Source organism: Microcaecilia unicolor, chromosome 6 (assembly GCF_901765095.1).
Source record: "Microcaecilia unicolor chromosome 6, aMicUni1.1, whole genome shotgun sequence".
NCBI classification, from domain to species: domain Eukaryota; kingdom Metazoa; phylum Chordata; class Amphibia; order Gymnophiona; family Siphonopidae; genus Microcaecilia; species Microcaecilia unicolor.
Window position 1 is genome coordinate 337,612,611 of NC_044036.1, and position 24,315 is coordinate 337,636,925.

The following is a 24,315-nucleotide window of genomic DNA, read 5'->3' on the forward strand; positions in this document are numbered from 1 at the left end:
AAAAAATGGATATTTACACTGCACGCAGGCGTGAACATCCATTTCTCCTGGGCTCCCTGTCAGCAGATTCTGTTCTAAAATACTAGTGAAACCTGAGACGAACGGACCTGCACATCTCAATTCCTACTTCTATAAGGGGCTGCATGCATATAGGGCTTTTGAATATACAGATAATTGAAATGTAGGTGCTGGTGTTTACATGAAAACACTGGCTGTCACTGCTGAAAGTTTACTCCCTCAGGTTTTTTTTTGTTTTTTTTTACATTTGTACCCCGCGCTTTCCCACTCATGGCAGGCTCAATGCAGCTTACATGGGGAAATGGAGAGTTAAGTAACTTGCCCAGAGTCACAAGGAGCTGCCTGTGCCTGAAGTGGGAATCAAACTCAGTTCCCCAGGACCAAAGTCCACTACCCTAACCACTAGGCCACTCCTCCACTATTGCTACTAATGGAGATTCTACATGGAATGTTGCTATTCCACTAGCAACATTCCATGTAGAAGTCGGCCCTTGCAGATCACCAATGTGGCCGCGCAGGCTTCTACATGGAATGTTGCTAGTGGAATAGCAACATTCCATGTAGAATCTCCAATAGTAGCAACATTCCATGTAGAACCTCCAATAGTAGCAACATTCCATGTAGAATATATAGTAGCAACATTCCATGTAGAATCTCCAATAGTATCTATTTTATTTTTGTTACATGGGGCAATGGAGGGTTAAGTGACTTGCCCAGAGTCACAAGGAGCTGCCTGTGCCTGAAGTGGGAACCGAACTCAGTTCCTCAGTTCCCCAGGACCAAAGTCCACCACCCTAACCACTAGGCCACTCCTCCACTCCCAATTTGGACCTACCTTTGGGTAATAGATCGGAATTCCATTTGTATTGTATAGTTTGTTGTGATTGTTAAGTGTGTGTTTGATTGTAGAGTGCCCTGATCGATCTTTGGATGGAAAAGCAGGTAGAAGTTGTTATAAATAAACAGTTAACTCAGTAGTAGAATTAATGTTTTGCTCTTTTTTTTTTCCTCTCAGTCTCTGCAGTTACTCTTTTGAGGGTTGTGATTTTTGTAGAGGAGGGACAGCTGATTGCTTTGTGATTTATGGTTTATTGTTTTGCTAATTTGTATATTCCAACTGGGTGTTTTGATTTGAATTTTATGATCAACTGGCAGTGTTTATTAAGGCTGTTGCATCATAACTCACCTAGGCCACTTCCATGGAAGGGGAACTAATTAAATATTTTACATAAATAAAACAAGAACTGAACGGAAAAAAAAAAAAACAACCGCGTTGGCGCTATGTAAGCATATGAGTCAAGGATCTGAAAAAGCAGAAATTCAAGGCTAAACTCATGGAATAAAGCATTTGACGTGGCAACCTTTTGAACCACTATCGCCTTTAATCTTAACGTCCAGACCACCCCAGGAAAGGCCACGTATCATGATATCAAGCATCTTCCTCTTGTGCCTCAGGTACAAGCTTAGATTGTGAGGCTTCCAGGGATGGGGAAATCTCTATCGTGCCTGAATGTAAGTCACTGAAAAGGATCCAGCAAAAATCTACGTTCCAGTCTCACTGAGATTTTTTCTCTTTTCTGCGTAAGAAACGGTAAATCAGAAATCCAATCCTCATGAATCTAGGCTACAAAGAGAAGGGACGATGTCGCCTTCCTGCCAGTCTGCCTTCAGGAGGACACATGTCCAACCATCTGCTCTCCATGACCGTTGTTGTGTACATAGACTGAAAACAAAGCTGTAACGCACCAGTTATGAGTGAAATAATATGGTTTTGGGCAGCATTCTGCTTTGGAGCATCTAAATTTGGCAATATGACTGTTATCAATAGAAATCAAACAAAATAAAACATGGAAAAGAAAATAAGATGATACCCTTTTTATTGGACATAACTTGATTAGCTTTCGAAGGTCTCCCTTCTTCCTCAGATCGGAAACAAGCAAATGTGCTAGCTGACAGTGTATATAAGTGAAAACATTCAAGCATTACTATGACAGTCTGACAGGGTGGGAGGATGGGGGTGGGTAGGAGGTATGCATGGGGACATCAAAGCATATCATTGATATTCTAACAGGATGGGTGTGGATAGGTGAGGGGTGGGGTGATCAACAGAGAAATACAGCTTTATGGTTTATAATGGGCTAGGAACCCCAGATCCTTGTTAAGTCCTTTCTGTTGGGTGTTAAAATATTCAATCATTCTGACTTCAAAGGTCTTACGTTCTTGTATGGTTTTAAGTTACCTTTCAGGATTCTCACTGTGAAGTCACTGGTACAGTGTCCTGGTCCTGTAAAACGCTGACCAACAGGGGTGGGAGCCCTACTGGCACCAGTATTGTTCATGTGATGTCTATGTAAATTGAATCTTGTCTTAAGCATCTGGCCTGTTTCTCCAATATAGCATCCTTCGTTACATTTTTTACACTGATATGACTGGAAACTGAACCCTGATATAGAAAATTAATCTCTGTACATCAAACTGCTTACACATCCTGACTCAGCTGGAAGAAAGTCATATAACCTTATTCATTCTTCCAGTATGAGATTCCAGTTAAAGTCCCATGAATCACTCCACTGCTAGACAAAGGCATTTTTAAACCCCTGGATTTAGGTCAAAGCACATGGACCTCCTCAAAGCAGCAACAGTCACCAGAAGAGAAGAGGGGTGTGTAGGAAGGGGCAGTAAAAGGAGGGAAGGAACTGGAGAATTAAGAAACCACAGAAGTAGGTCCCATTTCAGCAGCCCAAAACATCTAAATATATTTCAGCATTGAACTGTTGAGTCAGCAGAAGCGGAGCTTCAACCGAGATTTACTGCAAATTAAATATGACCATTAGCCAAACGGCTCGCCAGCGAAGAAAGGACCTTGACAGCCAAGACAGCGCATGAGATAAGTAAGTAATCCTGAAAAGAGGAAGCCAGCGGATAATAACCCGGCTCTCTAAACAAACAGGTGGAGAGACAAGATAGTGGGAGAGCGCTGGTCAAAAGCCTGACAGTGCACAGAGCGTACGACACGGATTTCAATGAATGGCTCAGAAGGCCAACTTCTCTTCATCCAGTCGGAAATATAAGGCATTTTGATCGAGTGCCAGTGATGTGCCGGAGGGGGGTGGGGGGGGGAACGACGATGACAGACTGACATTTCCATGCATTGCATCCACCTCCCTTTTATTTAAACTAGTTATAAAGGCATTACAAGAAAAAAACATTCACAAACCCATGAAATAAAGAAATCCTTGCCTGGACTGAACCAACCAGTGAAACTGCCATTGCAATTACCGAGCAGTTCTTCTATATGGAATGAAGTTTGGAGTCTAAACTGCAGGGGGTGCTCAATGTTGGCCCTCGAGGGCCGCAACCCAGTCGGGTTTTCAGGATTTCCCCAATGAATGTACATGAGATCTATTTGCATACCATGGAGGCAGTGCATGCAAATACATCTCATGAATATTCATTGGGGAAATCCTAAACACCTGACTTAGTTGTGGCCCTCGAGGACCAACATTGAGCATCCCCTGCTATATAGGGTGGACACTATGGGGTCAATTCTAGGAAGAAGTCGCCCATGCTTAGGTGCCATGTATGCATGGAGATGTGCGTACGTACCAGAAAGGTAGCCAAGTTGTGATGTCAGGGGGAGTGGACTGCGTGAAAAATAAGCACTGGCGCCTGCAATCCCATAGGCGCTGTTATAGAAGGAAGCCCACTTGGGAGAGCAGTTGCACCCCTTGCTCTCCCTAGCTATGTCTCTGGCACATACGTGTTTAAACGGTGCTTGTGCTGATTGCATGCTGATGTCTCTGGCACATATGTGTTTAAACGGTGCTTGTGCTGTTTGCATGCTGATGTCTCTGACACATACATGTTTAAATGGTGCTTGTGCTGATTGCATGCTAAATGTCTCTGGTACATATGTGTTTAAACGGTGCTTTTGCTGTTTGCATGCTAATGTCTCTGGCACACATGTGTTTAAATGGTGCTTGTGCTGTTTGCATGCTAATGTCTCTGGCACACAAGTGTTTAAATGGTGCTTTTGCTGTTTGCATGCTGATGTCTCTGACACATACGTGTTTAAACGGTGCTTGTGCTGATTGCATGCTGATGTCTCTGGCACATATGTGTTTAAATGGTGCTTTTGCTGTTTGCATGCTAAATGTCTCTGGCACATATGTGTTTAAACGGTGCTTTTGCTGTTTGCATGCTAATGTCTCTGGCACATATGTGTTTAAACGGTGCTTTTGCTGTTTGCATGCTAAATGTCTCTGGTACATATGTGTTTAAACAGTGCTTTTGCTGTTTGCATGCTAATGTCTCTGGCACATATGTGTTTAAATGGTGCTTTTGCTGTTTGCATGCTAATGTCTCTGGCACATATGTGTTTAAACGGTGCTTTTGCTGTTTGCATGCTAATGTCTCTGGCACATATGTGTTTAAATGGTGCTTTTGCTGTTTGCATGCTAAATGTCTCTGGCACATATGTGTTTAAATGGTGCTTGTGCTGTTTGCAAGCTGATGTCTCTGGCACATATGTGTTTAAACAGTGCTTGTGCTGTTTACATGCTGATGTCTCTGACACATACGTGTTTAAACGGTGCTTGTGCTGATTGCATGCTAATGTCTCTGGCACATATGTGTTTAAACGGTGCTTGTGCTGTTTGCATGCTGATGTCTCTGACACATACGTGTTTAAATGGTGCTTGTGCTGATTGCATGCTAAATGTCTCTGGCACATACGTGTTTAAACGGTGCTTGTGCTGTTTGCATGCTAATGTCTCTGGCACATATGTGTTTAAATGGTGCTTTTGCTGTTTGCATGCTGATGTCTCTGGCACATACGTGTTTAAACGGTGCTTGTGCTGATTGCATGCTGTCTCTGACACATACATTTTTAAATGGTGCTTGTGCTGATTGCATGCTAAATGTCTCTGGTACATATGTGTCTAAATGGTGCTTTTGCTGTTTGCATGCTAATGTCTCTGGTACATACGTGTTTAAATGGTGCTTGTGCTGTTTGCATGCTAAATGTCTCAGGCACATACGTGTTTAAACTGTGCTTGTGCTGTTTGCATGCTGATGTCTTTGACACATATGTGGGTGGGAGAAAGAGAAGGGTTAGTAGCAGGAGGTAGGTGCTCCCGGCCCGTATCCCTTCCCTCCCCATCCCCTACTTCCACCCCCTCTGTGACAGGTTTCTGCTGCTATAGTGAATGCATTTTAGTTTGGTACTTGAGAGAAAATGGTCCTGATGGAGACTTAGCTCTCAGCACTGTTTAACCAGGGATTAAAAAATCTAGGCCTGTGCTCAAAACATTTTCAATTTTAATGTCAGAAAGAGGATGTAGCACAGTCTCTCGTCAGGGACTTTCTCTGGTGCTATTCTGTCTCCTTTTGTTTTGCTTGTTATTATTACTAGTCTAGTTTTACAAACCACCGAGATGAGCTTTTTGTTTTGGCTCAATGGGTGATATGGAAAATCTGAATAAATAATTAAATCATCAGATGATATAATGCAACTAGTTTTGGGGTTTGGCCACTGCAGACTCCATAATACATACCAGGACTGGTTTCCCAGCCACTGGAAGGGGAGTTAGTCAAACACAGGCTTTCCCACATCTCCAGGCCTCCTGTTGCATATAAGGGATGCTGGGCTGCACCAGCAGGCCGTCCAGTGATGATACTGGAACTTGTTTCCCTTTATAGCTTCCCTACACCTCTTCCCGTGCACTCCGTTCCCTGGATAAATCCTTCTTATCTGTTCCCTTCTCCGCTACTGCCAACTCCAGACTTCGCTCCTTCTGTCTTGCTGCGCCCTACGCCTGGAACAGACTTCCTGATCCCCTACATCTTGCCCCATCCTTGACCATCTTTAAATCTAGATTGAAAGCCCACCTCTTTAACATTGCTTTTGACTCGTAACCACTTGTATCCACTTGCCTCCATCTACCCTCCTCTCCTCTTTCCTGTACACATTAATTGATTTGATTTGCTTTATTTTTTGTCTATTAGATTGTAAGCTCTTTGAGCAGGGACTGTCTTTCTTCTATGTTTGTGCAGCGCTGCGTACGCTTTGTAGCGCTATAGAAATGCTAAATAGTAGTAGTAGTAGTAGTGATGAAGCTGCGGCTGAACCCTCGTTAAGCAGGCCATGTTACAATACTGCAGCTTGCACACTGCCGACAACAGCTTGGCCTCCAAAACCTTCAACCACAGGGATCCCCCCCTCTCGCTGACTCTATTCAACTTAATGATGATACCCTTAGCCAAACTACTATCAAACCAAAACCTCAACCCATACATATACGCAGACAATGTAATGATCTACATCCCATTCAAACACTATCTAAAGGAAATCTCCAACAATATCAACCAAAGTCTCCAGATCATGCATTCATGGGCAGATGCATTTCGGCTGAAACTTCACGCAGATAAAACCCAATGCCTAATACTCACCTCTCAACACAACAAGAACAAATTTACCGCCATCAACACACCAAATTTGAATCTTCCAATTTCAGACACTCTAATAATTCTTGGAGTTACCATCGATCGACACCTAACACTCGAGAACCACGTGAAAAACACAACCAAGAAGATGTTCCAATCTATGTGGAAATTAAAAAGAGTAAGACCTTTCTTCCCAAGGTCAGTTTTTCGCAACCTGACACAATCTATGGTGCTCAGTCATCTAGACTACTGCAACGCACTCTACGCCGGCTGCAAAGAACAAATAATCAAAAAACTTCAGACAGCCCAGAACACTGCAGCCAGACTCATATTCGGTAAAACAAAATACGAAAGTGCTAAACCCTTACGAGAGAAACTACACTGGCTCCCACTTAAAGAGCGAATCACGTTCAAAATATGCTCCTTGGTCCACAATATCATTCACGGAGATGCTCCAGCCTACATGTCAGACCTGATAGACCTACACAGAAAAGAAACAAGTGGAAAAACAACTTCAAGGGATCAATCCAAGACAAGAGGTAAGATGCTCCAGAAAACCTTTATTAAGGACCCCAACACAGAAAAGAAACAAGTGGAAAAACAACTTCAAGGGATCAATCCAAGACAAGAGGTAAGATGCTCCAGAAAACCTTTATTAAGGACCCCAACACAGAAAAGAAACAAGTGGAAAAACAACTTCAAGGGATCAATCCAAGACAAGAGGTATGATGCTCCAGAAAACCTTTATTAAGGACTTTTGTGGAAACTTTTGGACCCCTTTTTTTCTGCTAGACCTGATAGACCTGCCACCTAGGAATGCCAAAAGATCATCCCGCACATTCCTTACCCTTTACTTCCTTAACTGCAAAGGTCTAAAATACAAACTAATGCACGTGCCAAACTTTACCTACTTGAGCGCACAGGTATGGAACGCATTGCCGCGCAACTTAAAAACGATCTACGAAATAACGGACTTCCGCAAACTACTGAAGACCCATCTCTTTAACATGGCATGTCAGAAAAATCAACCAATGTGAATATACAAAACTCCTCCACATAAATTCTGAACTGTTTGTCAATATCTGTTTGTTATACTACTACCATGTTACCAAAAATCCTGCTGTAACACTAACTATCTATTTTCCTAATCTACTTCCATTACTCACGATGTATTGTAAGCCACATTGAGCCTGCAAAGAGGTGGGAAAACGTGGGATACAAATGCAATAAATAAATAAGCAGGAATTACAGAGACTGTCTCAGCATCCCACCTCTGCGCATCCACCCCGCAAACAGCTCAGCCCTTGCTATCTCGGCAGACCCTGCTCACACACACACACACATCCTACCTTCTCTAAAACTGCTCATTATTTCCCTGTTGGGAGCCCTAAACATAGCTGCCTGGCTGTGCCCTCATCCACTAGGCTACCCATGGTTTACCCACTAATGAGGTCAGCTCAAGAGAGGAGAGATACAAACAGACTTCAGCAACCCAGTCAGGCATCTTTCAATACCACCTGTCAGTGCCTGCTCTCGCAGCGCACACTGGACCTGAAAAAAGAAGGGTAGGCGTCCTCTCTTTCAGTGATTAAAAAAAAAAAAAAAAAAATTTTGAAGCACCTTCCGTCTATTTAAAATCCGTTTTCCATCTGGTTACAATGTTTTGCATTTTTATTTCCGTGACAGGTTTCATTGAATGTTCCTGAAGCTTAAAGAAGAGAAAAGGACTTTTATTTTTGTTATGTAAAGCATAAAGGATTTAGATTTGTACAGGAGGTGAAAGAGACACGTAGAGAAGGTTTCTCCTGGGGGGGGGGGGGGGGAGAGGATCGCTGGGATGGAAATGAGTGAGAAATCAGTGAAGCTGGAACTCAGTAGGGAGCAGAAATTGGTGTCCATCAGGAACCATCTGCTGTCTGTTTTATTCTATTGGGCCGGATTTTCAGTGGCATTCAATGAAGCTACAAAGTAGTAAATTTAAAACAAATCGGAGAAAAGGTTTCTTCACTCAATGTGTCATTAAACTCTGGAATTCGTTGCCAGAGAATGTGGTAAAGGCGGTTAGCTTAGTAGGTTTAAAAAAGGTTTGGATGGCTTCCTAAAGAAAAAGTCCATAGACCATTATTAAAATGGACAGAGAAAATCCACTGCTTATTTCTAGGATAAGTAGCATAAAATGCTTTGTACTTTTTTGGGATCTTGCCAAGTAATTGTGACCTGAACGGGCTTGATGGACCTTTGGTCTGTCCCAGTATGGCACTATCTAAAATCCTACCTAGGTGACGCGTGAGGTCCGTCACCTTCGCAACAGGCAGGCAAGTCACCAGGCGATCCTCACGTCCACCAGCCACCCAGCTATCTATATGCCTAATGATCGAATCACCAACTACAACAGCTGTCCTAACCTTTCCCTCCCGGTCAGCACTTGGAGACATATCCTCGGTGCGAGAGGATAGCACATCCCCTGGTGGGCAGGTCCTGGCTACAGGAGAACTTCCTACTTCACCAGGGTGATGTTCTTCTTCTAGGAGACCTCCCTTCTCCAAGGTAACACAGGTGCTACCAGACTGGAGGTGGGACTTCTCTACAACATCCCTGTAGGTCTCCTCTGTGTACCTCTCTGTCTCCCTCAGCTCCACCAAGTCTGCTACTCTAGCCTCAAGAGAACGGACACGTTCTCTAAGAGCTAGGAGCTCTTTGCATCAGGTGCAAACATATGACATCTCACCAACTGGGAGATAATCATACATGTGACACTCAATGCAAAAGACTGGATAGCACCCCTCTCGCTGCTGGACTGCTTACTCCATCTTAGTGTTTTTGAGTTTTTCAATAATTAAAACTCGCTATAGTATTAAGGATATTAGCCTAATATAAAAGTGTTTTAGTTTATATAGTATATTGCATGACTTATTTAGTGTTTCCTTCTTAGATGGTAATGAAATGTAAGAGCATTCCTTGCTTGTTACCCGAATTACAATAACTGACTATAAATGAAGAGTTGTCCTAGGGGTGGGCGGGAAGACTAAACTAGATCCTGCAGTGCCTGCTAGATTCTATCTGTTAATGCTGTGGCACAGAGTTTTTAAAACTAAGTGGAAAAGACTATATTATACAGTGCTTCTAGTCCGCAAGACACCTGATCAGTTCGTTGCGGATTATTTATTTAGTATTTATTGCATTTGTGTCCCACATTTTCCCACACTTTGGTAGGTTCAATGTGACTTACATATTATAATAGAGACGGTTACAGAATATCGGTTTGTTGACGAGTATCATTTAACACAAATGATCAGTAGTGGCATACAATTTATTTATTAGGATTTATTTACCGCCTTTTTGAAGGAATTCGCTCAAGGCGGTGTACAGTAAGACTAGAACAAACATGAGCAATAGGCAATTACAGTAGTTACAATGCGTTTAAATATCTTTATTGCATAACGAAGACTGGATCAAACCTTCCAGGAAATACAGTAACAATTCAAAATTCAAACCAAATTAAACGCTAAAAAAATTTCTCGAAGAGTTGAATAACCAAGGTTTTAGCATTGTACGAAAAGCCAAAGAATTCAAAATACTACGAATTTCCAGAGGTAAAAGATTCCAAACTACTGGTACCTGATAATGTAATGAAGAATTAAATATAGGTTTATATCTAAGCTGTCTAACAGAAGGAAACCTGCAGCAACATTGTTACACATTCTATAAGCAGAATTAGAACAAAGTAAATTGACCCAGTTAGCAAGATAGAAAGGTGCTAACCCATATAATATTTTATGGACAAAACAGCAAAGTTTAAACTGAGCCCTTGCTTCGTTCGGAAGCCAATGAAGCTTCTCAAGAAGCAGAGCAGCTGATTCAGATCTAGAAACTGAGAAGATTAAATGTGCTGCAGTGTTACCAGTTGTATTTTGCTTACTAATGTCCTTAAACCTGCCTACAAATGTAACGTTGCAGTAGTCCAATCTACTCAAAATTAATGCTTGAACCAGCAATCTAAATCAAAAACTTTACGTATTGATCTTAGCTTTCGCACAGTATAAAAGATTTTTGAACCATCTGTTTAACATGATCAGAAAAGGTTAGTAGACTGTCCACTTCCACTCTTAAAATTCGTGACGATTTCTCAAAGATAAACACTGTACCAGTGATTTCATAACAAGAATCCTGAAAGGTTACTTTAAAACAATACAGGAACCTAAGACCTTTGAAGTCAGAATGATTGAATATTTTGACACCCAACAGACAGGACTTAACAAGGATCTGGGTTTTCTAGCCCATTATAAACCATAAAGCTGTATGTCTCTGTTGATCACCCTCCCCTCACCTATCCACACCCATCCTGTTAGAATATCAATGATATGCTTTGATGTCCCCATGCATACCTCCTACCCACCCCCATCCTCCCACCCTGTCAGACTGTCATAGTAATGCTTGAATGTTTTCACTTATATACACAGTCAGCTAGCACATTTGCTTATTTCCGATCTGAGGAAGAAGGGCAACCTTCGAAAGCTAATCAAGAAATGTATTAAGTTATGTCCAATAAAAAAGGTATCATCTTATTTTCTTTTCCATGTTTTATTTTGTTTGATTTCTATAGATTCTACATGGAATGTTGCTATTCCACTAGCAACATTCCATGTAGAAGTCGGCCCTTGCAGATCACCAATGTGGCCGCGCAGGCTTCTGCTTCTGTGAGTCTGACGTCCTGCACGTACGTGCAGGACGTCAGACTCACAGAAACAGAAGCCTGCGCAGCCTTCTACATGGAATGTTGCTAGTGGAATAGCAACATTCAATGTAGAATCTCCAATAGTAGCAACATTCCATGTACAATCTCCAATGGTATCTATTTTACTGTCATAGTAATGCTTGAATGTCTTCACTTATATACACTGTCAGCTAGCACATTTGCTTATTTCCGATCTGAGGAAGAAGGGCAACCTTCGAAAGCTAATCAAGAAATGTATTAAGTTATGTCCAATAAAAAAGGTATCATCTTATTTTCTTTTCCATGTTTTATTTTGTTTTATTTCTATTGATTACCTTTAAAAGTGGACTAACACGGCTACCACACCTCTCTACCCTAAGATAAAAGAATCAGTTCCTATCTGAAAATTTCGGGGAAGGCTTTGACACTCAAGTCCTAGCCATGAAAACTTAGGGCCCCTTTTACCAAGCTGTGGGAAAAGGGGGCTCGCGCTGGTGTCGGCGTGTGTTTTTCCAAGCGCGCTGAGGCCCCTTTTTACTGCAGTGGGCAAACGAGAAGTCGTTCTATCCTGAAGGAAACGTCCGTGCGGCAAGCAGAGCACTTGCCACGTGGCCATTTTGGGAGGGAGCCCTTACCTCCGCCCGTTGAGGTGGCAGTAAGGGCTCCTGCGCTAACCCGGCAGTAACCGTGCTAGGGGTGGGAAGCGCCCGCTGTTCTGCTGCTGCAGCTTGGCGGTGCTTCCTGTATAGTGAGCAGTAAGCCCGCATTGGCCAACAAATCTATAAGCTTGACACAATCCTCTAAACTATTCAAAGTAGTGGCCCAATCTTTAGCAATCGGTAACAGCAAAGCGAAATCATCTGCATATATATAAAACGGTATTTTCAGCTGCTCAAGCTCCTGTCCCAAAGGTTGCAGCATTACTTTGAACAAAGTGGGAGACAGTGCCGACCCCTGGGGTACTGCACACCCCGGCATCCAACTCATGGAAGTGCAACTTTGCCTTTATAGATAACATTCCGCCAAGAAGCCTGTAAACCATTAGGAGTCACAAAGCACAAGGGCCAAAGAAACGCAGAAAACAGAGTACGTATGAAGGGCTGCTTCCTCTCCCTAAAAAAAAAAAATATACCAAACAGAAGGGACAGTGTCATCGGGAAGCGAGGAAAGCTCTCCCACTGCTAATATAATGCTTTCCCTTAATATCGTCTGATTGATGTTGTTGGTTCTGAAGACAGACAGGACTGCAGATGTGCAGGTAAAATTAACAGCTGTCCTTCTGCGCCCAGCCGTCGCAGGAACCCTGCTAGTGCACTTCAGCATTTGCAGGATCGGTAGGGTGGCACGCACCCAAACAACAGCTACTTTGCGAAGCGCTGGTGTGTCACATCGAGAGAAAGCGGGACAGGACTTAAAATCCCATTAAAGAGGAGGTAAACAATTTTCTACTACAGGAGAGAGGGAAAAATGAAATCTTTTTATGGTGCAAGTGTGGGGCAGTCCTTGCAAAGACAGGAGTCATCCAGCTGTTTGCTCCGGAGGGGGGCTGAGTTACAGCTTTCTACTGGGCTACTATAAGCAGGGCTGGTGTCACCCACGCAACAGGGGGCTCAAAGCCTGCTGCAATCTGGAAGAGGAATAACTGAAAGTGGGCTTGGGGGATCCCTCCCCAGTTTCTGCTCTGATCTCCCGCATGTCGGGCACTGGTGTTATATTATACAGTTATAAGACACTTTCTTCTGTCATCCCCAGTACTACAGCTCTAAGGGGCATTTTTGCTAAGGCACGTGGAGGGGCATAATCGAACGAGGGCGCCCATCTCTAATGATGGCCCCGTAAAGCGGCGCACCCGACTGTATTATCGAAACAAGATGGCCGGCCATCTTTCGTTTCGATAATATGGTCGGGGACGGCCAAATCTCAACATTTGGGCTGCCCTTAGAGATGGCAGACATTGGTTTTCGCTGATAATGGAAACTAAGGGCGCCCATCTCAAAACCAGCCAAATCCAAGCCATTTGGTCATGGGAGGAGCCAGCATTTGTAGTGCACTGATCCCCCTCACATGCCAGGACACCAACCGGGCACCCTAGGGGGCACTGCAGTGGACTTCACAAATTGCTCCCAGGTGCATAGCTCCCTTACCTTGGGTGCTGAGCCCCCCCAACCCCCCCCCCCCAAAACCCACTACCCACAACTGTAGAACACTACCATAGCCCTTAAAGGGTAACGGGGGGCAGCTAGATGTGGGTACAGTGGGTTTCAGGTGGGTTTTGGAGGGCTCCCATTTACCACCACAAGTGTAACAGGTGGGGGGGGGGATGGGCCTGGGTCCGCCTGCCTGAAGTGCACTGTAGTACCCACTAAAAACTGCTCCAGGGACCTGCATAGTGCTGTGATGGAGCTGGGTATGACATTTGAGGCTGGCATAGAGGCTGACAAAAATGTTTTTTACATTTTTTTTTGGGTGGGAGGGGGTTGGTGACCACTGGGGGAGTAATGGGAGGTCATCCCCGATTCTCTTCGGTGGCCATCAGTTCAGTTCGGGCACCTTTACAAGGCTCGGTCGTAAACAAAAAGAGACCAAGTAAAGTTGGCCAAATGCTCGTCAGGGCTGGCCTTCTTTTTTCCATTATCGGCCAAGGACGGCCATCTCTTAACCATGCCCCCGCCCCGCCTTCGGTACACTGTCGACACGCCCTCTTGAACTTTGGCCAGCCCTGCGACGGAAAGCAGTTGAGGCCAGCCAAAATCGGCTTTCAATTGTGCCGTTTTGGCCGCCATTAGGAGAAGGGCGCCCATCTCTCGATTTGTGTCGGAAGATGGCCGCCCTTCTCCTTCGAAAATAAGCTGGATAGGCACCTACACGTGTCCAAATTAGAACTACCACCTGGCTACCGGTAATTCCATATTTTACACATGTCCAAAGCGGCAGTTTACGCGCTTACCGCCCAGTTAGACCTTACTGCTAAGTCAATGGGTGGCGGTAAGGTCTCAGGTCAAAAATGGACGCACGCTGGTTTTAATTTTGCCGCACGTCCATTTTCGGCCTCAAAGGAAAAAAAAATGCCTTCTTTCTGGGCGCTCTGAAGAAATGACCTGCATGTGTCCAAAACACGCACCTACACCAGCGCAGGCCACTTTTCAGAGCTCATTAGTAAAAGGTCCCCTAAATGAGGGTCCTGTACCCCCTTCAGTCTTACCCAGTCCTACTATGAAAAGTTAAATCCCACACTTCAACCCTCTGCTGGGCCAACGAATCAAGCCTGACAGCTGAATTATTAAGATAATCCTGTTTATTTTAAACTCGTAACTCCTTGATTGATGTTTTTTCTTTTTTATATGATGATTAAAGTCTCACAACCTTTTGCTGGCATAAAATTTATTCCTTGGGGAGGAAGATTTAATACCCAGTTCCTTTCTTCCCCGATCCCTGGCATCACTTACTTTCCACAGTGAGAGTTATGGGCTGGCTGGTCTTGTTATCCCCATTCTTGTCATTAACAGCCTGGATATAGTACCGTCCTGAGTCAGGAGCCACTGAAGACAGAATGACGAGGGTGTTATCCAGGGTAATAGCTCTGGAAGGCAAGAGAGACAACACAGGTTTATAGTGACTGAAAGAAACAATCCATGAGCCAACGGGAAACTTTCATGAGGTAAAGAAAGAACATAAGTGGATTGGTGACTGAAGAGATTGATCCAACACTGAATGTATGAGCCAATGAGAAACTTTCACAAGGAAAAGAGAAACACAAGCTTATCGGAGACTGAAGAGACTGAGCCAACATTGCATGTATGATTAAATGTATGAGTCAATGAGAAACTTTCAAGAGGAAATGAGAAAACATAAACTTAACGAAGACTGAAGGGACTGATCCAACATAGCACCCATGAGCCATAGGGATACTTCCATGAGGTAAAGAAAGAACATAAGTGGATTGGAGACTGATAGGACTGATCTAACAGAGCATGTATAAGTCAATGGGAAACTTTCACAAGGAAACAATAAACACAAGCTTACTGGAGACTGAAGAGATTGATCCAACACTGCATGTATGATTAAATGAGAAACTTTCAGGAGGAAACGAGAAAACACCAACTTAATGGAGACTGAAGGGACTGATCCAACATAGCACACATGAGCCAATGAGAAACTTTCAGGAGGACATCATTTCTGCTCCTTCTTTAGCATTTACTGTGAACTCATATCACAATAACCAAAAACTTGGAACTCCAGATCAATTATACGAGCAGTACCTCCTAGAGGATTATCAGAGGAAGTTGGGCTAGCTTTCTTCAGCTGCAGTTCCCATCTCTTGCTACTAGAGGGGATTCTTTTCAAGGTGAGGATGTTTATTTAACCCTCTATGAAGATAATTTTTCATAAGAGCACACCTAGGCCGAGAAGTAGGGTACGTATGTTGCACCTGGTTTATAATGATGCATCTTCATGCAAGCATGGTAGGTGTTGAAGGGTGGATAGAAATGGTGGAGGTTAGAGAATGAAAGGGTGTGGAGAGTAGCTGGAGAGAAGGTTTGGAGTGGGGTGGGTTTTTAGTGGCTGGAGGACTTTTGAATGTAGGTGATGAGTGGTGTGGGATTTTGTTGGTGGGCTGAGGTGGATGGCTGGTATTAGATAGAGCAGGGTGGGGTGAGGATCTTTAGAGCTTGGTCCTGGAATGGAAATTTTAGAGATTGTGGCTTGTTTCAGAAGTCCCCTAGATAAAAATATAGTGAAATGGAACCAAATAAAATACTAAGATAAAATAGGTATAGCAGAAATACTCAAGCCAGACAATAATTGAAAAAAAAAAATAAACACTCACAAAAAACTGTGGCACCAATGAGTTTGAAACAATGGCATTCGTTGTCGATCTTCTGTTTCCATTGGATTGGATCTTGGAATTTGAATTTGGTTGGGTTTTCCTTTATATTAATAAGTCCTTTGATGCATCAATAAACTGTCAGTTTTGACCCAAGTGATATGTTAAGTTTTTGGTTTTGTTTTCAGATGTTTGTGATTATTTTTTAAATTTTTGTTTTGGTTGGTCTTTTTGTCAGGTATGTGCAAAACGTAAGCAAGTCGCTCCTGAATCTTTTCTCTGGAAGAAGGCATTTACTATGCTGAAACGCTAGGGTTGAGCTTTTTTTCTGTGCTGACATCTACTTCAGGTCTTTGGGACTCTTGCTATAAGAAGACCTTCTCAAATTGATTGTTGGACACCCATTTAGGGCTCAGGCCCATCCAACAGTAGCACACGTTAAGCGGTAGCTGGTGGGGATCCCAAGCTCGGCCAGCTGAAGACTTCCCCCTGGCGGTAATGAAACGCTACTCTCTACGATACCAGCATCTGCGCATTCTCAGTTTTCAGCGCATGCCTGCTGCAGACTGCCAAGTTAGAAAGAAGCATTTTCCCGCCAGCTGAGATATTGTTTTGGTGGCGGTTGGGGGGAGGGAGAACACTTGGTGCCCACCCTGTCTAGGCCCACCTAAAATCTGTTGTCTGGCTAAGCCCCTGCCTGACACAGGCGGTGTTTCGCCCAAAAGGGCTGCGTCAGGGGCTATATTGTAAACGTCAAACACACTGAATGGAATTGCTGCAATACTTTTGTGAATGGGGGAATGCTGCCATTTTATTTGGAAAGCCTCCTTCATTTGGAACTAGAGAGTGTGCTGTTTTTTAAATTCCTTGGTACCATTTTCTGTTGATTGCCAATCATATACGATTGCAATTATCACACACCATTCAGCCTGTGTCGGGCATTTTCTTTGACTGAGATTCTGCAAATGAAGAATGCTTTGGACTGATCACTGATCTGCTGTGTTCTTTTCCACATTGGAGTTGGCAGATCGTTTGTCTTGTTGCTTCTTGGGACTATAAATAAATCATGACAGATATTTATGGGCTTCTAATAATGCACCAATGGGTTTTGGGCCAGTGGCGTAGCTACGTGGGGCCAAGGGGACTGGGCCCCTGTAGATTTGGCGCTCGACCCCCCTCCTGCCGCCAACCCTCCCCCGCCGGCGCTGTCAGCTACCTGTGCTGGCGGGGGACCCCAACCCCCGAGGTCCTCTTCTTCAGGCGCAAGGCTTCGTTCTGTTTCTGACGGTGGTGCAGGCCGTCAGACTCACAGAAACAGAACGAAGCCTTGCAGATCAGCCAGCAACAATTTTTTCATCTTTTCCTCACCCTTATTCTCCCCATGCCCCTTCCTCTTATTCTCCTTTCACAAACTCTATTCTCTCCCTTTCCATCCAGCAGCTCCTCTCTTTCTCTCACTACCCTTTCATCCAGCATCTCCCCTCTTTCTCTCCTACCCTTCCATCCAGCGCCTTCCCTCTTTCTCTTCCCACCCTTCCACCCATCTACCCTCTCTCCCAATCCTTCTATCCAGTGTCTCCCTCTCTCTCCCCTTCCTTCTATCCTGTTCTATCTCTGCCCTTTTCCTTTCAACATATCCCCCCTCTCTCCCCATCTTTCTCTCTATATCCTTTTATCCAGTGTCTTCCCTCTCTCTCCCTACCCTTCCATCCACCATCTCCCCTCTTTCTCTCCCCATCCTTCCAGCCAACATCTACCCTTTCTCCCAATCCTTCTATCCAGTGTTTCTCTCTCTTCCCTTCCTTCCATCCAGTGTCTCTCTACCCTTTTCCATTTAGCATGTCCCCTCTCTCTCCCCATCCTTCAAGTGTGTCTCCTCTTTCTTTCCTTACCCTTCCATCCAGCGTCGTCCCTCTTTCTGCCCCTATCTTTCCAGCATCTTCCCTCTTTCTCTCCCACCTTTCATCCACCATCTTTCTTCATTCTCTCTCCATTCTTTCATCCAACATCTACCCTCTCTCCCAATCCTTCCATCCAATGCCCCCCCTCTCTCTCCCCATCCTTCTAGTGTCTCTCCTCTTTCTCCCCTTACCCTTCCATCCAGCACCTTCCTTCTTTCTGCCCCATCCTTCCAGCATCTTCCCTCTTTCTCTCCCTCCTTTCATCCATCATCTCTCCTCTTTCTCTCTCCATCCAACCAGCCAGGGTCTCCCCCTTTCTCCCCTTCCTTCTCCCCAGCAGCTTCTCTCTCTTGCCCTTTTCCAAGTCCTCCCATCTTTATGCTTGTAAATTTAGGTGCAGGATCCACGCCTAAATTTTACACGTGAGTAAAAAAAAAAAAAAAAAGGGGGGGGGCACAGAAACGGGAGGGGTGCAGAAATGGAAGGGCACTTCTAGCATTTACTTGCGTTATTATAGAATAAGGGGAATACACACCCAATGTAGGCATGTACACCTGTGCCACATTTCAGTTGTTGCAAATGGCCACATCTAAAGTTAGGCGTGAGTCCCAGTCGTAAGCGCTGTTCTATAAACCACGTCTAACTTAAAATAGCTTATAGAATAGTGCTTTTTTGGCGCTATATCTAGAATTCCCCCTCTAAATGGACTGGCTTCTGTATTTGCAGACCATAAGCTTCTTTAGATAATTAAAATTCTTAGGGTACATTCTTTCTGCCTCCTTGTACACTGACCTCTTCTCTCTTTTTCCTTCATTTTCACTTTTCCTTCATTCTTCTCTCTGGGACTCTGAAGACATCTCCCAACCTGTACTTTGTCATGTTATATATACACTAGTAAAAAAGCCCCGTTTCTGATGCAAATGAAACGGGGGGGGGGGGGGGCTAGCAAGGTTTTCTTCTGTGTGCATGTGGGAGTGTGTGTGTCCCTGCCCTCTCTCCCTTCCCCTGTGCTGTCTGTCCCCTCCCCCCTTGGAGTCAAGTCCTTCAGTGTTAAATTTCCTGCTGTGCTGTGTTTGTGTTACAGAGATAGTGAGGGCTTCTGCCCTCTCTCCCCTCCCCCCTCTGAGTCCTTCACTGTTACAGAGACAGCAGATTTGATTTCCTGCTTTGCTGTGTTTTCCTTCACTGTTTGTGTTACAGAGAGCGCGAGGGTGGGGCAGATACTCATGGGGAAACCGGATATCTCTCCCCCTTCACACTTCCGGCTGGAAGCTTCATTTAGAACGTTGGTGGTGCCTTTTATATATAGAGATGATGAGGACAAATGGGCTATTTGAAAATCACCCACCCCTCTCAGCAGAAAAAAGTATATCCCAACGGCTTTCAGTGTGTATCGTTTTCTGTTGGCTTTGACCGTTCTTTGCTGCTCCTCGGAAGCTGCCTATCTAGGTAACCATTTAGTTTGCCTATTAGTTAGGCTGGTCCTGAGGACAAAGTAGGATCAGGAGGAAGAAGGGATGAAGAGGGTGAGGGAGAATGAGGTGATGAGAGATTAGAGTGATAGGAGGAAGACCAGTAGGATTAAGAGGAGACTACGAGGATATAGAGAAATAGGACAATTGAGGATGATGAGGAAGATGATAAAAATGACAAAGGATATATGGAAAGAGGATAATGGGGGATGATGAGGAGGAGAGGATGAAGGAGGTGATGGGAGATGAAGAGTCAGGGAGAATCTTGCACAGTCACCATGTAGAGGGCAAAGGTAAATTGCCCTGAGAAATGAACACGGAGAGAGACCATTGTAACCTCCTCCCTCCCCAGCAATCCCTGTCCTAGACATGTTGTCACACTCCCTGCTCTCACTCTGCATTGCTTTATTTTAGCATCCCAGCCTCGCACACCTGCAGCAAGCTGATAATTTAATTAGGACGGAGCCAAATACATAACGACAATCCTGAAATATGCCGTGTGCCAATGCCTTTGTCTCGGTGTCAGCTGTATACAGGCAGTGGTTTGATAAGGGGCTTTAATCTCCACTTTAAGGAACTGCAAGGAAAGACGCCTTGGAGCTATCTCTGTCAGCCGCAGGCAGCACCGTGCCTCCGATTGGGCATGTTTGATATCTATCTTTCTGGCACAGACATGGCTGAATTTGCTTTTTTCTGGAGCGCCTTTGGAACTTTTCCAAGTGCTGTAATCAGTGTGATAAGGGCTCTGCAGCTCCTGCTTCACAGATACCAGCCCGTCTGCATCCCTCATCTCCAGGGCAGGGTCATAGGCACCAGCTGCATTCATTAGTTCAGACGGCCCGATACAGTGCTGGTTCTATGTCTACGGTGAACCAGGACCTGCAGCTCTGATGTGTCTCAGAAAAGCCAGACTGCCGGTCCATGCTTGTAACGAAGTGAATCCAGGACTGGATCTGCCTGAACAGCTGGAGGAAGCCAGAACCCCCTAGTTCTCGGTCAAGATATAGGAGAACAGAGAACAGAGAAAAGTGCAGAGGGTGGGAGGTGTTGGGGTGAATTGGTGGGAGCAGAGGACATCCAAAATAAACACATACACCAAGGGGTCGATATTCAGGCAAAAGCAGTGAATGTTTTTTTAGCTGCTTGAGATATTCAATTTCAGGCCATGTCTGAGCTCCAGCATTGAATATCCGGGATTATGCGGCTGGCTATTTCTTATTGGCTCAATATTCGGGCTGCGGGAGGTAGCAGAGAAGCCTCCCACGGTCAGCGCTGAGCCCAGATTTTCCGGCGACCGGCATTGAATATCCGGGTGTTTTCTGGACGGTTTAAATTTAACCGGCCAAGCCGATATTCAGCACTGGCTGGTTAAGTTTAAAAAAGCTAAAGGTATTCCAGCTATTTTGGGGGCCTAATTTGGCTACCAAAATTAACTAGTGATGCACTGGATACCAGCAGATAGCCGGTCATATCACGCGATATAACCAGTTATCCGCTAAGTGCTAACCAGCAATACTCAGCGGGAGATAGCCGTTCCCGGCCACTTAAATGGTTTTAAATATCGGGCGGCAGGTGCGGCCCAAGGCAAGATGCCGCCCTTCCACCTGGGCCACGGTCTGGCATCCCCCCCTTCCTTAATCCACCCCCTTCCCCGAGTTTACCTTCTTTTCCCATTTTTTAAAAGGCAGCGGCAGCGATTCCCAGATACTACCCTGCCACCGGCACAGGACTCTTCTGTACTGCGGCTTGCCTCAGAGGAAACAGGAAGTTACATCAGAGAGGCCGCCTATTGGAAAATGGGAAAAGACAGTAAACTCAGGGAAGGGGGGGGGGGGGATGCCGCTCTAGGAAGTGTGCCACTCGAGACTCCTGCCCCATGTGGCCTAGTGGTAGGGCTGCCACTGTCAGGCGGCATGTGCTTAAGTGCAATATTCAGCACTTAATCAGCTAAGTGACACCACAAAACAATAGAACGAACTTTTATGCAGTCCAATTTAGGCGGTTAAGGGCTGAATATTGACATGTAACCAAATAAGTGATGACTCTGTCCCCGGACTGCCCCACACAATAGTCAGCTTTGAGCTTAGCGGTCTGTGGTGATATTCTGCAGCACGAAGCAGTCAATTGTCGCTGAATATCAGCGGATAGTAATGAACAAGTGATTTAACCAGCCAGGAGCCATTTCTGGCTGGTTTAAATCGCTTTAGAATATCACCTCGAATTAAAAGGTATAAATGAAATGATACTGGAACAATGAATTAAAAAATGCGTGATTTTCTTTCATGGCTTGTAGATTTTGTGCAGTAACACTAAATTTGGTCCAGGTCTTGAGCCCCTTGGACTTTACCCTGATAACCCCCCCCCCCCCCCCAGCAGGGTTTACATACATGCGGTTACTGGGTGGGATCTTCCGTCCGTCCCGGAACCAGGTGACCTGCGGCTGTGGGAAGCTGTCGATGCTGGGAGCCGGAATGACGGCAGCCTCTCCTTGAGAAACGCTTTGCTGTTTTTCCCTCTCGTCAAAGCTTCCCATATCTGAAAGATTAAGGCAGAAAATAGATCAGAGGCCTCGCGATACTACAGTGGCTTCGCGCAACAAGCCCCAAATTGGCCCTTTGGCCAGTTTTAACTCTTTTCTTTTTTATTGCAAAAGGTTAAACAAACATAGACTGATAACTAGATTGCGGAGGTTCAGCTGGTCCTTCTGGCCACACCACTTGGTACATAATAGGTTTTCAAGAGGGTCACGGCATGTAAATTATTTTGCATCTTAGGCCAACACATTGAGATAGATTTGCTGAATGTGTTGTGAGAACCAGACTGTTTTGTGGTCCTTGAGGACAACAGTTGATTGTCCTGTTGTGAAACGTCTCTGAACACAGTAGGGACCAGCACCCCTTTGCTAGCTCCCCCTAGTGGCTAGTTGAAGTATTTGTGTCTCTTTATACCTGCTTTGTCCAAGGATAAACGAGATCATGAGTGCTTGGTACCAAACCCCAGTACCACAAAACCAAAATGAAGGGGGACCCATAGTGGGTGACCTCAGATCTGAGGGGAGGAGTAGACTAGTGATTTGATCACCTGACTGACAACCTGAGAAGCCCAGTTCAAATCCCGCTGCTGCTCCTTCTGATTTTGGGCAAGTCACCTAACCCTCCACTGCCTCAGTTATAATCATCAAAGGCAAGTCTGTAACTGGCTATATGCAGTTTTGTGTATGTAAATGCACAGAAAAATGGCTCTTATGTGTGCAAGGGGGTGCATACATGGGAAGGGCATAGGTATGCACACAAGGTATAGAATGCTAGAAGTTATGCACACTGCATGGTCAACTTAGGTGCATCCAATTAAACTGCCATTGACCAGGCATGGCATGGCCACTTTGGGTGTACGTTCTATATTTTTCTTCAATTATCCCCTACATTCCTTCCTGCTTCCCTCCCGTAGGCTCGCCCACTACGAGTCCACCCGCACCTCTAAAGTTTTCTTTCTGTCTCCTTGTCTCTGGAATAATTCACCTCCTTATCTTAGGTCTGAGCTGTCTTTCCCCAAATTCAAGGCCCTCCTGAAATCCCACTTCTCTGAATTAGCATTCGGTTCACCATTCGTTATACGTAACTTGTCTACGCAAAATAGCGTGAATCATGACATCAGATGGCCCCGCCTCAAGAAAAGGCAGACCATTCCACTCGGACATTTAAACCACCAGGCTCGACGGTATTAAAGAAAAATATCCACTTTTGCTCCAATTATTCGCGCCCCCCCCCCCCCCCGTCTCTGTGATTGCTCTAATTTGTCCAGCACAATACATCTGAAGTCATTTTGGTTTACCAAAATCAGTAAAAGCTACTTACGATCAACTGACTTTCAGAATATCACTGAAGACCACCTTATTTAGAAAAGCTTACTCTAAAGTCCCGCATTGCATTAGTGACTCCTGAACTGTTACTGTTACATGGACGTATGGTACTCTTTTGCACCAGGGGCGTAGCCAGACAGCAGATTTTGGGTGGGCCTAGGCAAGAAGTGGGTGGGCACCAAGCGTTCCCCCCCTCCCACCAAAAAAAATATCTCAGCTGGTGGGAAAATGCTTCTCTCCACTTTGGCAGTCTGCAGCAGGCACGTGCTGAAAACTGAGCATGCGCAGGTGCCAGTATCGTGGAGAGCAGCGTTTTTGTTACCATCGGGGGGAAGTTTTCAGCTGGCGGAGCTTGGGATCCCCACTAGCTACTGCTAAACATGTGCTACTGTTGGGTGGGCCTGAGCCCTAAGTGGGTGGGCCCCGGCCCACCTAGGCCCACCTGTAGCTACGCCACTGTTTTGCACCTTTCTCTTTTCTTCCCCTCTGTCATTACTCACCAACTACTTCAACCTAAATGTATCTGATCATTTTATTTAGAGCATTTATATCCCACATTTTCCCACCCATGGGCAGGCTCAATGTGGCTTACATCAGTGTAAAAGGCTTACATCAATCTAGTAACAAACAAATACATAAAACGGTTAGCTTGACGGAGTTTAAAAAGGGGTTAGATAGATTCCTAAAGGACAAGTCCATAGACCGCTATTAAATGGACTTGGAAAAATTCCGCATTTTTAGGTATAACTTGTCTGGAATGTTTTTACGTTTGGGGAGCGTGCCAGGTGCCCTTGACCTGGATTGGCCACTGTCGGTGACAGGATGCTGGGCTAGATGGACCTTTGGTCTTTCCCAGTATGGCACTACTTATGTACTTATGTACTTATGTAATGTACAAATCGATCACAGTGTTTTACCATTGGGGCTTCCATTTTATGGGGTTTTAAACATGAGCGGTGTTCTATCAATCTCTTTTTCAGAGGTCTAGTTGTCTGTCCTACGTAGGCACAAATCTAGCCCTAGAGTCATACTATGAAAGTATGAGCAAGCAGTAGGGTCCGGTGACCCCAGGATAAGCTAAC

At 44.8% G+C, this 24,315-nt stretch overlaps 1 protein-coding gene across 1 annotated transcript in view; it reads right to left on the reverse strand.

The window, feature by feature from the left end:
• SDK2 (sidekick cell adhesion molecule 2) overlaps positions 1 to 24,315 on the reverse strand; it is a 655,374-nt gene that overhangs the window by 161,027 nt on the left and 470,032 nt on the right. Inside the window, exons 4-5 of the mRNA XM_030208539.1 lie at positions 21,762 to 21,909; positions 14,623 to 14,756 (exon numbers count right to left, since the gene is read on the reverse strand). Coding sequence (XP_030064399.1) covers positions 14,623 to 14,756; positions 21,762 to 21,909 — 282 coding nt within the window. The remainder of the gene's footprint in view (positions 1 to 14,622; positions 14,757 to 21,761; positions 21,910 to 24,315) is intronic.